The 13,797-nt window shown below is 40.2% G+C and overlaps 1 protein-coding gene across 1 annotated transcript in view; it reads left to right on the forward strand.

The window, feature by feature from the left end:
- Positions 1-13,797, forward strand: part of UVRAG (UV radiation resistance associated) — a 166,408-nt gene that overhangs the window by 39,473 nt on the left and 113,138 nt on the right. The window contains exon 6 of the mRNA XM_077841751.1: positions 2,364-2,449. Within this exon, the coding sequence (XP_077697877.1) occupies positions 2,364-2,449 (86 nt within the window). The remainder of the gene's footprint in view (positions 1-2,363; positions 2,450-13,797) is intronic.

Genomic DNA, 13,797 nt, shown 5'->3' on the forward strand with positions numbered 1-13,797 from the left:
TCAGAAAGGGGGACTACGCAAAAATGAGGACATTAAACAGAAATTAAAGTACAGTGCAAAACGTGACATCTGTTTTTTGCATACAGCTGTTTGCCAGAAGCTGGGAATGGGCGACAGAGGATGGATCACTTGATTACCTGTTCTGTTCATTCCCTCTGGGATACCTGGCATTGGCCGCTGTTGGAAGACAGGATACTGGGCTGATGGACCTTTGGTCTGAGCTGATATGGACGTTCTTAGTTCTTTATGCAAACAGCTTGAGAGGTGGGAAGGTGAAGTTAGCCTTCATATACCCTCTCATTCTTTCTTTGGCAGTTACTTTCTGGCAGGTGGCACCATAATGAGGCTACTGTCCTGTAGCAGGATGGGAGAAGAGAAGGGGCTGACATACTGATTATCTTTCCCTTTCTGAAACTACTACTTCACCCCCTTCCACTGTCTTGGGGGAGAGACGGGACTGTTTGCCCTAATCTGCTTCATTCTGCTAAAGAACAACTGTGTGTTTCCATGCCCTACTTTTAGACCCTGCATGTGTGAGACCAAACCAGGCCCATTGCTCAGCATGAGATGCTGATGATCCAGCTGCAATGCCTTGCAAATTTCCTTAATCTTGCAGTAAGATTCAGGTGGTGAAGTCTTGCTTTCGTATCTTTCCAGAAGATGGGTCCTACAAATCAAACTCCTAACATCCGAAAGAAATGGTTTCTCCCTTTGAGAAGTGGCCAGATAATGCATGGTATTGGTTTTCTAGTATTAGAATGGCATATTTGCTATATTGTCATGATCAAGAGTAAGCAGTTCCATAATGTATGCAAGAAAAACATAGTTTAAATGGGAAAGGGGGAAAACTTGCTACTGAATTGCCCATGGGAGATCTAACTGTATAGCAAAAGACCTCCAAATGCTTTAATATTAGCTAAGCCCCACAACAGCCCTTTCGGGCAGGTAAAGGATGTTTAGGTAGGATTACTTCACTCACATTAAAGTGCAGTTATGTCTGTGGTGGAAAGCAATAGCTGTTTGTTTAAATTTATGGTGTGTGATTAAAGTGAAGAAAATCACTATATCCTGCTGAAACTCTTCCAGGGACCTGGTGAAATTTTAACACTGGTAAATACATAAAGGTAAATGTCTCTATTTTTTCATAGAATTGTAGGACTGGAGAGGACCTTGAGAAGTCTTCTATTTCAGTCCCCTGCATTCATGGCAGAACGAAGTGTTATCTAGACCATCCCTGACATGTGTTTGGAGGTTTTTAAGAGCAGGTTAGATAATGACAGAGATTCCACAACTTCTATAGGTAATTTATTCCAGTGCTTAACTACCCCAACAGTTAGGAAGTTTTTTCCTAATGTTCAACCTAAAACCTCCCTTGCTGCAATTTAATCACATTGCTTCTTTTTTTATCTTCAGAGGTTAAGAACAGTTTTTCTCTGTCCTACTTCAAGTACCTTTTAGTACTTGAAAACTATTATGTCCCCTCTCAGTCTTCTCTTCTCCAGCCTAAAGAGCCATCAAATCTTTAGTGACCACACATGTCTAGGTCTCTTGTCTTACGTCTTGTCTGACTTTTTATCTCTAGCAGCACAGTGCTGGGACATTGTATTAGTGCTGACTGGGAAGGAAGAGTTCCAGAGTTCTTACACTTCCTAGGGGTGTGTCTGTCAAAGTATGGCACCTGCCTGACACAGACTAGTTTGAGATATGACAAAATTGCAGCACAAGATAATGCGACAGCTCCTTCTTGCCATCCCTGGTGCAGACCTTGGCCATAGTCTTTTGTGTTCTGGTCAAAACTTGTAGGAAGCTCCTCCAGGGATACCTTGCTCATCCCAAGGAATATATGAATCTCTGAAGGGTGTTTATGGAGTGGATAAACAATAACTTTCTAATTACCACTTACTGAGAGCCTATTAGTGTTGCATGTCCGAGGGCAGATTCTTGAATGCATTGTGCCTTGCAGAAAGTCTGTGTTCAAAACTGGTTGAAGCTGGGGAGTTTCAGGAGAGTTAATTTTTGAATCCTTGAGTCTAAGTAGACAATATTAGACAGCTCATGCTAAATGGGGTAAAAGATGTGCTAAAGAAAATAAAATGGAATACTAAACACTGCTAATAACTTAATGCATAAATGCTCTGCTTTTAGATTTACAGCAGGGACATAACTTGTCTCATGCTGCCGTCACCACCTTCCTAAGAACTAAATTGCTTTTCTTTGGTGCTTTTGAGTTTTTAAATTGTGATATACAGTGTTCTTTAAATGCACAGGCAAAGTTGTGTGGTCCCAGGCACACATTAGTCTTATCAGAAAATTTACTCTGACCTTTTTTTTTTTTAAAAGTGATTTCCTTTCTTTGCCTTAAGGATCACTCAGGCACCCAGAAGAGTAGTCTTCTCCAGGTGGATCAGAACTGTGTCCGTAACTCATATGATGTCTTCTCGTTGCTTAGGTAAGACCTTTTAGAATATTGCTGTATGTGTTTTTAACTTCCTCAGTGCATGAGGAAAAGTATGTCTTAAAACAAGAACTGTTTCTAGATTGCTGATCGTTCATTTTCGGAAACTTCTAAATGGTGAAACTTAACCACTGGCAGCAATGCAGGAGTGCTAGTGTCAACAAGGCATGTGTTTCTCTACCATGGTATTTTGTGGGTGGGGGGGGAGGTAAAGTAAGAAGGGCTTGGATGATCCAGTAGTCAGAACAAAACTAGCAGTGTAGTTCTTGAATTCTTCTAATCAGCCACTGAGTTGTGGCTACCTTGGGCCAGCTAAGGCCCTGTCCTTCATTATGATCTGTGTGGACAGAACACACTGCTTGTGGAAGTGCCCCATTGACTGCAGGGGACTCTGTACAGGCACAACAATCTGCCTATGCAAATCACAATGCAGGGTTGTGACTTAATTTACCATTGTATGCTTTAATTCCAACCTGGAAAAAGTTCAGGTCAACTGGGAGCTGCAAGTTGTTGGGCTGACTCGGATACAATATTTTGAGAACTTTTTGGTGTGTTAGGTTAGACTCCTCTACAATACTATCACTTAAATATTGAGTGTAGCCTGAATTTGAGATGCTTATATAGAAAGTCTAGTTATAACCTTTCTGTAATTCTTATCTAGGAATGTGTTGAACTTCAGATCTAGAGTAATCATAATATCTGTGTTACAGGGGAAACCCTTGTTAAAGAGCTATACATTTAAAAAACTTGAAAACTAAATTTGTTAATTTCTTTAGTTGTAGACATCTAATCCATTTGGTAATCTTACCAGGAGGTGTCACTGTTGCCTTTAAGAAATGTCAATAATATATTCTCCTATAGTGCAAAAGAGATGATAGGAGTTTAGACGACTCTAGTTCACTTATTCAGAAGCGAAACTATGAGCAGTCTTTTAAATTAAACTTGCTGTTCCTTGATTCTGTAAAACAGTATATGAAAGCAAAAGCTGCATTCTGAAATTCTCTACTTGTAGTAGAAAATGTGCAGGGTGCATACTGTGCAGTCTCCAACCTACTTTGAGACGCTATTAGAGACTAACAGATAAAGTACTCTTATAGCACCTTTACTAAAATAAAACTACGTATTTAAAAGGAACTAAGACAGTATGTGATAGTCACCCTGATCACTCTGTGTATGTGTGGTACCCATTTTCCCCATTCTATTCCATAATATAAATTGTAATTGCAGTGCATAGAGGTTTTGGGGTGTTTATTATAGTATAAATTACTCAGTAGGGCACATGAATGGCCTGAAGTCTTGTTCTATCCCGGCTAGTCTCTAGGTGTGGGCCTGATTGTGCAAGTGTCTGAATGCACATGACTCAAAACTCCCTTTAAGATTAGGGCATTCAGGGTTTTTTTTTCAGGACCCTCTAAGCTGTTGGTTGGTCAATCACAAGTACAGAGTGAGAACTTGAACTGAATTGCTTCATTTTATTGTTGAAGGAATTCTGACTCTTTTTTTCCTGTCTTCGGGGTGGTGGTGGTGTTTGCTGCTTCGTGCCTCCTACTTCCCCTAAAAGTTTCCTACATGGTGGCTGCAGGTGGTGGTGCATGCTATCGATAATTGCAAAGCAGCTTCCATTCTCTTTCTTCAAGCATGCCTTTCAAAACCTCCTGGAAGTGATGTTTTTTGTGCTTGGTCTTTGCCTGCTGTTGAAATACTTTTTCTGGAAAGTGTGCAGAACTTCTTGCAGTTTAGGGGTTGCACTTTTTTTAAAGCAAGTAATTTAAACAGCTGAGCTCTAAAACTTCAAGCTTGGTATGTAAATAAGCCCTAATGAAAAGCATGTGCTTGGCTACATTTGTGGTTTTTTTTAGACTAACTAGTGTTTGTGAACTGTAGAAAACCCATTTAAAGTGTTAGCTGAATGTTTAAGGTGGAGCTGCAGCAGGTGTGTCCAGATACTTAATTCCAGATATTTACAAGCTCCAGCTACTGAAGCAGGTGAAAGGGCTTGTAAGTGGACAGACAGCTCAGCTCTAGAGCAGGGGTTGGCAACCTGTGGCACGTGAGCCAATTTTTACTGGCACTCTGCTGCTAGCTGGGGTCCTAGCTGTCGGCCCCACTCAGCCCGCTGCCTCCCTGTGTGAACAGAACCCCAGGCCGGCAGCAGGCTGAGTGGGGCCGGCAGCCAGGACCTGCTCAGACCGGCGGGTGGGCCAGGGCTCTGCTCCTGGTCTGGGCCTAGCACTCTGCAGCCCTTATAAAAAATTATACTTTAATTTTTAGTGTAAAATTAGCTTAAAAACTTTGTGTATTACAGTAAATCGTTAAATGTATAATGTTAATAAATACATAGGTTTGGTAAGTACAACTACTTTGTTTCATGTGCCTGGGCTTAATTTGTGTTTTCGATTATTTACCTTCTAAAAAAAAAATCTCGCATGTCTCGCACCCCCAGAAAGGGCATCTCGCACCCCCAGGGGGTGTGTGCACCCCAGGTTAAGAACCACTGCGCTAAACTGATAAGATCAGCATTTTAATTTAATTTTAAATGAAGCTTCTTAAACATTTTAAAAACCTTGTTTACTTTACATACAATAGTTTAGTTATATAATATAGGCTTAGAGAGACCTTCTAAAAACGTTAAAATGTTGTACTGACACGCGAAACCTTAAATTAGAGTGAATAAATGAAGACTTGGCACACCACTTCTGAAAGGTTGCTGACCCCTGCTCTAGAGTAAGATGTTTCCAGCACCTTTTGTAACTTCATAAGAAATCTTGCTTTGAGGGCAAAAGGGTAAGATCCAGAGGCAAACATTGCAGAGCTAATAAGCTGTTCAAGCCAAATAGTTACTGGGGGTGTTTTCTCCTTTTTTAAAACAATGAGCAAAAAATCTTTAAAAGACATGAAATTAAGCACCCAATATGGAAAATTCCAAAAGACTTTTTCCCTGGAATGTTAATTCTGCCACACTGTGCACATATGTAGTATTGGCTATTCTTTTAATTGTTATTGGTAAGGTTTCATGAGTCTTAAAATCTTCAGTATGTACCTCGTTTTTAGTTGGTGTGCTACAGAAAACGAGAGGTAAAGTGCATTATTGTATACCCTGACACACTGAATTAGCAGTATGACTGAGCTAACATTAAGGCAGCAACTTCTGGCATCTCTTGACCTGAGTACCATATTTTGTAACCTTATTGTAAGGTTAATGTTTTGATATTGAGTTACACTTTAAAAGTAGGTTTCAGAGTAGCAGCTGTGTTCGTCTGTATCTGCAAAAAGAAAAGGAGGACTTGTGGCACCTTAGAGACTAACAAATTTATTAGCATAAGCTTTCGTGAGCTACAGCTCACTTCATTGGATGCGTTCAGTGGAAAATATAGTGGGGAGATTTATATATACAGAGAACATGAAACAATGGGTGTTACCATACACACTGTAACAACAGTGATCAGGTAAGGTGAGCTATTACCAGCAGGAGAGTGGTGGGGCGAGGAGGGACCTTTTGTAGTGATAATCAAGGTGGGCCATTTCCAGCAGTTGACAAGAACGTCTGAGGAACAGCTGGGGGGTGGGGAATAAACATGGGGAAATAGTTTTACTTTGTGTAATGACCCATCCACTCCCAGTCTTTATTCAAGCCTAAATTAATTGTATCCAGTTTGCAAGTTAATTCCAATTCAGCAGTCTCTCGTTGGAGTCTGGTTTTTGAAGTGTTTTTTATTGAAGAATTGTCACTTTTAGGTCTGTAATTGAGTGACCAAAGAGATTGAAGTGTTCTCCGACTGGTTTCTGAATGTTACAATTCTTGACGTCTGATTTGTGTCCATTTATTCTTTTACGTAGAGACTGTCCAGTTTGGCCAATGTACATGGCAGAGGGGCATTGCTGGCACACTGGTGGTAGATGTGCAGGTGAACGACCCTCTGATAGTGTGGCTGATGTGATTAAGCCCTATGATGGTGTCCCCTGAATAGCTATGTGGACACAGTTGGCAACGGGCTTTGTTGCAAGGATAGGTTCCTGGGTTAGTGGTTCTGTTGTGTGGTGTGTGGTTGCTGGTGAGTGTTTGCTTCAGGTTTGGGGGCTGTCTGTAAGCAAGGACTGGCCTGTCTCCCAAGATCTGTGAGAGTGATGGGTCATCCTTCAGGATAGGTTGTAGATCCTTGATGATGCGTTGGAGAGGTTTATTCCATGTTTATTTCCCCCCCCCCCCCCGACCTTCTTGTCAGCTGCTGGAAATGGCCCACTTTGATTATCACTACAAAAGGTCCCCATCCCCCCTCGTGCTGGTAATAGCTCACCTTACCTGATCACTCTCCTTACAGTGTGTATGGTAACACCCTTTGTTTCATGTTCTCTGTGTATATAAATCTCCCCACTGTATTTTCCACTGAATGAATCTGATGAAGTGAGCTGTAGCTCACAAAAGCTTATGCTCAAATAAATTTGTTAGTCTCTAAAGTGCCACAAGTCCTCCTTTTCATTTTAAAAGTAGTATTAAGGGATAAAAGGGACTGGACAAACAACAAACTTTTCATGATTGCTGTATCTACAGAAAAACCTTACCAGGAAGATCAGGTGTAGTGGTAAGTGATAAGTGATTAAGTCTAAAAACTAGGGCTGTCAATCAGTTAACTCATGCGATTAATTTAAAAAAATTAATTGTGATTAATTGCACTTATAACAATAGAAATTTGTTTCTAACCAATTGAAATTTATTATAATTTTGAATGTTTTTCTACATTTTCAATATTGATTTCAGTTACAACACAATACAAAGGGCACAGTGCTTACTTTATATTTTTATTACAAATATATGCACTGTTAAAATTATAAAAGAAATAGTGCATTCTCTTTCTTGAGAAAGTGTACCTTACAAATGCAGATTTTATTTTGGTTACATACCTGCACTCAAAAACAGGTGTAAAACTTTAGAGCCTACAAGTACTCAGTCCTATTTCTTATTCTGCCAATCGCTAAGACAAACAAATTTGTTTACATTGACTGGAGATACTACTGCCTGCTTCTTACTTACAATGTCACCTGAAAGTGAGAACAGGCGTTCGCTTGGCACTCTTGTAGCCAGTGTTGCAAGGTATTTACATGCCAGATATGCTAAACATTTGTATTCCCCTTCCATGCTTCGGCCACCATTCCACAGGACATGCTTCCATGCTGATGATGCTTGTTTAAAAAAAAAAGCATCAATTTAAATTTGTGACTGTACTCGAAGGGAGAATTGTATGTCTCCTGCTCTTTTACCTGCATTCTGCATATATTTCGTGTCATAGCAGTCTCGGATGATGGCCCAGCACATCTTCGTTTTAAGAACGCTTTCACAGCAGATTTGACAAAACGCAAAGAAGGTACTGACGTTAGATTTCTAAAAATAGCTACAGCACTCGACCCAAGGTTTAAGAATCTGAAATGCTGTCCTAAATCTGAGAGGGATGAGGTGTGGAGCATGCTTTTAGAAGTCTTAAAAAAGCAACACTCTCTGATGCGGAAACTACAGAACCGAAACCACCAAGAAAGAAAATCCACCTTCTGCTGGTGGTATCTAACTCAGATGACGAAAATGAACATGCGTCAGTCCACACTGCTTTGGATCGTTATCAGGCAGAACCCATCATCAGTGTGGAAGCATGTCCTCTGGAATAATGGTTGAAGCATGGAAGGGACATATGAATCTTTAGCACATCTGGCATGTAAATACCTTGCAATGCCAGCTACAAAAGTGCCATGCGAATGCCTGTTCTCACTTTCAGGTGACGTAAACAAGAAGCAGGCAGCATTATCTCCTGCAAATTGTAACCAATATTGTTTGTCTGAGTGATTGGCTGACCAAGAAGTAGGACTGAGTTTTACATTGTTTTATTTTTGAATGCAGGGGGGGTTTGTACATAATTCTACATTTGTAAGTTCAACTTTCATGATAGAGATTGCATTACAGTACTTGTATGAGGTGAATTGAAAATTTTTTTTACAGTGCAAATATTTTAATAAATATAAAGCGAGCACTGTACACTTTTATTCTGTAATTGAAATTAATATATTTGAAAATGTAGTAAACATTCAAAAATATTTAAAATAAATGGTATTCTATTGTTTAATCTCACGATTAATCACTTGACAGCCCTACTAAACACATCTTTCATTAGTTGGCATTGTGGACTAGTGTTTTTATAATAAATTGAATGTCCTGTATAATGACATTCAGTTTATTATATTCTGCTTATAGTATTTGTGTGCCTAAATATATGTAGATGTATGGAATCCATGCAAAAACGGAATTAAAAATGATAGTGGGGTAAGTATTAGTCTCCAGTTGCATACGACCTTAACTTCCCATTGTGCATATGTATTGATCACGGATATTGTATATTTAAGAAATTTATTTTTTCTATAACTTTAAATATGTGTCTAGCAACTTGTATGCTATTGTGCATGAGTCATTTGTAATGTGTGCACCTTGTATACAAAGGTGTCTGTTGGAGAGTGTGGAAATGGAGAAGACACACTGTACTTGAGATAGTATGCTATCCTGTAACAAAAGACTAGTAATGCAGATACACAAAGGGACAGTTAAGTAACCTGTGTAACTTTAAATTTGGGCATCTCCTGATTTGTGTGTAACACTTAGTCTTAATGTAGGAAACTTCATAAACCATTTAGTGTTTTTTATTTTTCTGTCTTATCATTTCTTTAAGAAAATGTTCGATTACAACAAGCTAGTTATTTGCATTATCATAATGCCTAGGAGCCGCAGTCATGGGTCAGGACTCCATTGTGTCAGGCATTGTACAAACAAAGACAGTTGCTACCCCAAACAGCTTACGGTCTAAGGTCTTGTCTACACTAACCCTGTAAGTAGATATAAGTTATGTAACTTAAGTCGACGTAATTTACATTGACTTAGCGTGGTGTAGACACTGCTGTATGTCAATGGGAGATGCTCCCCATCAACATATCTTCCACCTCTTGTTGAAGTGGAATACTGAAATGGATAGAGTGCTCTCCCATCAACTTACTGCTTCTTCACTAGACCCACTAAATCTATACCCGCTACATCGATTGCAGCAGCACCGATTTAGCCCATAGTAAAGACAACAGATGGGTGGATACAGGCTGAGTACAAGGAAATAAAGAGAACATGCTCCTTATGAAGTGGGCTTTTCTTTAGCACATCTAGTGCTATGTAGTTCTTGTCCTCCAAGATTTGCTGTTCCTCCTGATCCCTGTATTGTTGAACTCTGTAGGTGTGAATACACTTTGGCAACTTTCACTACAGTTGTTGAGGTATTTCAGCCACGCTGTATTTGTCGCTATATGTAAATATAGAAAACACTTGCTTGTTTCTGTACTAGATTTTTTTTTCTAAAATGTAGCACTATTGTTACCAATGGAAAAACTAATGTAAGCAGAGCTCCAGATAGCTGCTAAGGCGCTAACCATAATGTCCTCTAACTCCTCTCAAAGCAGGTCTAGATGGCATTGTGGCTAAAATGTCAGGGGTTGCCAGTACATTCCCATTGCTTCTAAAACTGCTGAAGCTGTGGCAGGGTAGCAGTGCTGAGGAAACTAAAACTCCAGAGGGCAAAGCCTTGTTTACTTAAGGATGTGTATTAGTTCTCCCTAAGCTTCAAAGCCAAGAAGACCAACCTGATTACTGTGCTTTCATGAACAGGTGGGCCATGGTTTTTAGCTGCTAGGTTCTTATACTGAATAGCAAAAGTAATAAACTGCTTCCTCCCTCCAATTCATTCCTTCTCACAGTAATAACTTCTGACATTGTAGCTTACCACTCAGTGGCTTAAATAATTTAAAAAGATGCAGCCCAGGCTGGGTGGGGTCACTTTGGCCCCTGTCCCCTAGCAGGAAAGGAGTTAGGCAGAATTGGAGAAGAACTGGCTCCAAGGAAAGCAACCACCTTTCCCCCATCTCCATGTGAGAAGTGAAGCCAGAAGGGCAGTTTGCTAGCTGGAAGATGGTGCCCAAGTCTTTACAGCTGCACCAACCACTGCACCTCTGGCTGTGGAGCTCAGCCATCTCTTCCCCCTCTGTTTCCCCATGGGCCATGGATGGGAAAGGCACAGGATACAGCATGGACATTACCAGTGCTTGAGAACAGTAACAGGCCTTTTGGCTCAGCTTCTCCCCTCCCTACTCATAAGCCAGGCTGAGATTTCCAGAGAAAGCAGACCTATCTGGCCCATGTGAATCACAAGCAGTAGAGGAGATAGGCCTTCTGGGGAGCCCGTTCTTGAACTCTGGGCCAATACCACCTTCCTTGAGTGACCCAGGAGCACATGTCTGGGGAGGGGAGTGCCCCAGCTTCTTTTAAGGTTGGGAGATTCTAGCTACATGAAATATTTTCAGAGCAACTCTGAGCTTGGTCTCACTCCCCCTCTGAAGCAGGATTATAGAAACAAATATTTAATAGTAGGCTCTTCAGTCTAGCGGAGAAAGGTATAACACAATCCAATGGCTGGAAGTTGAAGCTAGAGAAATTTGCCCTGGAAATGAGGTGTAAATTCTTAAGTGAAGGTAATTAACCACTGGAACAATTTACCAAAGGTTGTGGTGGATTCTTCATCATTGGATGTTTTTCTAAAATCTGCTCTAGGAATTTTTGGGAAAGTTCTGTGGCCTGTTATACAGGAGGTCAATCTATGTATCTATGAAATTCACTTCTCTCCCTGGACCTTTTTCCCCCTGCTCCCTTCGCTCTGTTAAAGGTTCTGTATAGGAAACTGAAGCAAACAGTGATAAGGAGACACACATTCATTGTGCCAGGCAAGTGAGTCATAGGCCTGGGTTGAGGATGTTGCGTATAAGGTTACATCTCTGAAGAATGTTGATAGAGATGAAGATGGATGTAATGGGAAAACAAGTGTTGCCCCAGAACCAACCTAACAAAAAATAACAATTTAGTGGACTCTTTTGGGGATTGTGATCTCACACATGTGCATGCTTCAGTGATAGAGTTCATCATATCTATACAGTAATCTATCTATCCCCTCTGCATTTCATCTTATTTTCTGTCAAATCTAGTTCCAATGATATATTCACTTCCACGAGTGGTAAATGCAGAGATTTGGATATTTTTTTGAAGAGAAATTCCTGGTTCACTTCAGGGAATTGGTACCCGAAAGAGTACAGTATCCACCAGCTGGAACACACCAATTCATTGAGGTCTCGGAGCACTGCTCCTTCCATGGAAAACAGGCCTGTTTTAGTCACAACTGTCAACATGTCTGTTTTCGTAATTTGGAAGAACACAGTTAGCCCTATAACATAGAGAGAGATGCTTCTGTCCTGGCTGGACCAAAGTTTTATTTCTATGTTCGCGGCCAGTCAAGGGGGAGATGATCACCAAGATTTACGTGGCAGAAGTCTGACTAATATAGTGGCTCCAGAAATCTTGCTTATCAAGATGGGCTGGCGATCAACCTCTTTGCATCTGGAAACAGTAAATAAAGTACCCTGGGTCCTGTGTGTCCGATCCTGGGATGTGAGGTGGTGAGTGACCTCTTGCAAAACTGGGCCTGGTCCTTGCTATAGCTTCCAATCTTTACTGCTGCTCCCTAGGACGATACAAAAAATTGGAATGAGAGAGCAATACTGATACTGCTGCTTATGCCTTTCTGACTGAAGAGGCTATGACTCTGGGGACTGATTGACCTAACGCTGGATCTTTGGGTGGATAGGAGGTCTGCTACTGGAAAACCAGACTGGTTTAAAATGAATACTTGGATAAAGTACTTATGGGTCCCAAAAGAAAATTAAACAATACTTATTCTTTCTTCAGTGAAGTTGAATCAAAGTGGTTATGGCAATATTTTGCAATTTCAACAATATTTTTCCTTTTCCTGGAGTTGTACTTAAATCTTTGGCTAAAAGATGCAACAGATGAAGACTGCACCCATGTGCTATAAGTTTCAGGTTCCTTTCATTATAGTCTTCTGGATTTCTTCTCATCTTTGCTACATTTGCAGCATTGTCTGATAAAGCTGTGCACTTGACATATGAAGTTTTAAATTTGTTACAGCTTTTACTGCTACTTTAAGTATACTGCTGTATGGGCATTTCCTGTTTCAGCTGTTGCTGTAAGATAGACAACCATATTTTCTGTTGTCTCACAAGCATATGTTAGTGGATCATTGTATACATTGCTCCACCCATCAAGACTCAGATTAATGAGTTTCCCTTCAATGTTTTTTGCACAGTGTTCAATTTCCTCTTTCCAGCAGTGTGTGCTCTGCCAGGTGGAGAGTAGCCTGGTCATAGTGATTGAACCGTGTCCATGAAATGTTTCATCTGAACAAGATGAAAGGAAGAATTTGAACTGAGCAATCTTTTCATCTATGGAGTCTTGCTGGAATTTACTGGTCCTGATTATGAACACATCCATGGGCTTTACTGGACGATGAAGTTTTTTGTTTTGTTTATTTGTTTTTAAATGTACACGGGTCATTTTACTGTCTGATGTATGTTTAGTTGCAGCGCTGCTGGTTGTACTAGCAGATTACTCTGAAGTTTGTTGACATTGCTGTTGGTGGACATTCATAACCCCTTATGTCAAAGCTGGACCCTGAAACACAATGGAGTAAAGAAAAGTCCGTCACTGAGTATTACTCAGTGCTCTCATTTTGAAAAATAAGATAGTAATAAACAGTTTCAGGAGGAGGAATCTCATTTACAATTTATTTAGTCTAAATCCAGTTTTATAGGGAAAAAATAAATCCTGATTTCTCAAACTGGGGGTCAGGACCCCTCAGAAGATCTTGAGGTTATTACATGGGGAGTCGCGAGCTGTCATCCTGCACCCCAAACCCCACTTTGCCTCCAGCATTTATAAGGGTGTTAAATATGTAAAAAGGTTTTAAATTTAAAAGGGAGGTTGCACACAAGAGGCTTGCTATGTTAAAGGGGTCACCAGTACAAAAGTTTGAGAACCACTGAAGATTCTAAATCTATTTAACCCCTTACCTCTAGCAACAAACCAAGCAGTTTGAAGACTTCTAAAAAATATTAAAATTCATAAATGTCTAAACTTTAAACAGGAAATTTCAGCTTGGATGTTTGTTTATATTGAGCGATAAAAATAATTTCAGAAGTCCAGCAGTAACAGTAAAAATGTAAAAAGAAAAGGAGTACTTATGGCACCTTAGAGACTAACCAATTTATTTGAGCATAAGCTTTCGTGAGCTACAGCTCACTTCATCGGATACAGCTCACGAAAGCTTATGCTCAAATAAATTGGTTAGTCTCTAAGGTGCCACAAGTACTCCTTTTCTTTTTGCGAATACAGACTAACAGGGCTGTTACTCTGAAACCAGTAAAAA

Source organism: Eretmochelys imbricata, chromosome 1, assembly GCF_965152235.1.
Source record: "Eretmochelys imbricata isolate rEreImb1 chromosome 1, rEreImb1.hap1, whole genome shotgun sequence".
Lineage (NCBI taxonomy): Eukaryota > Metazoa > Chordata > Testudines > Cheloniidae > Eretmochelys > Eretmochelys imbricata.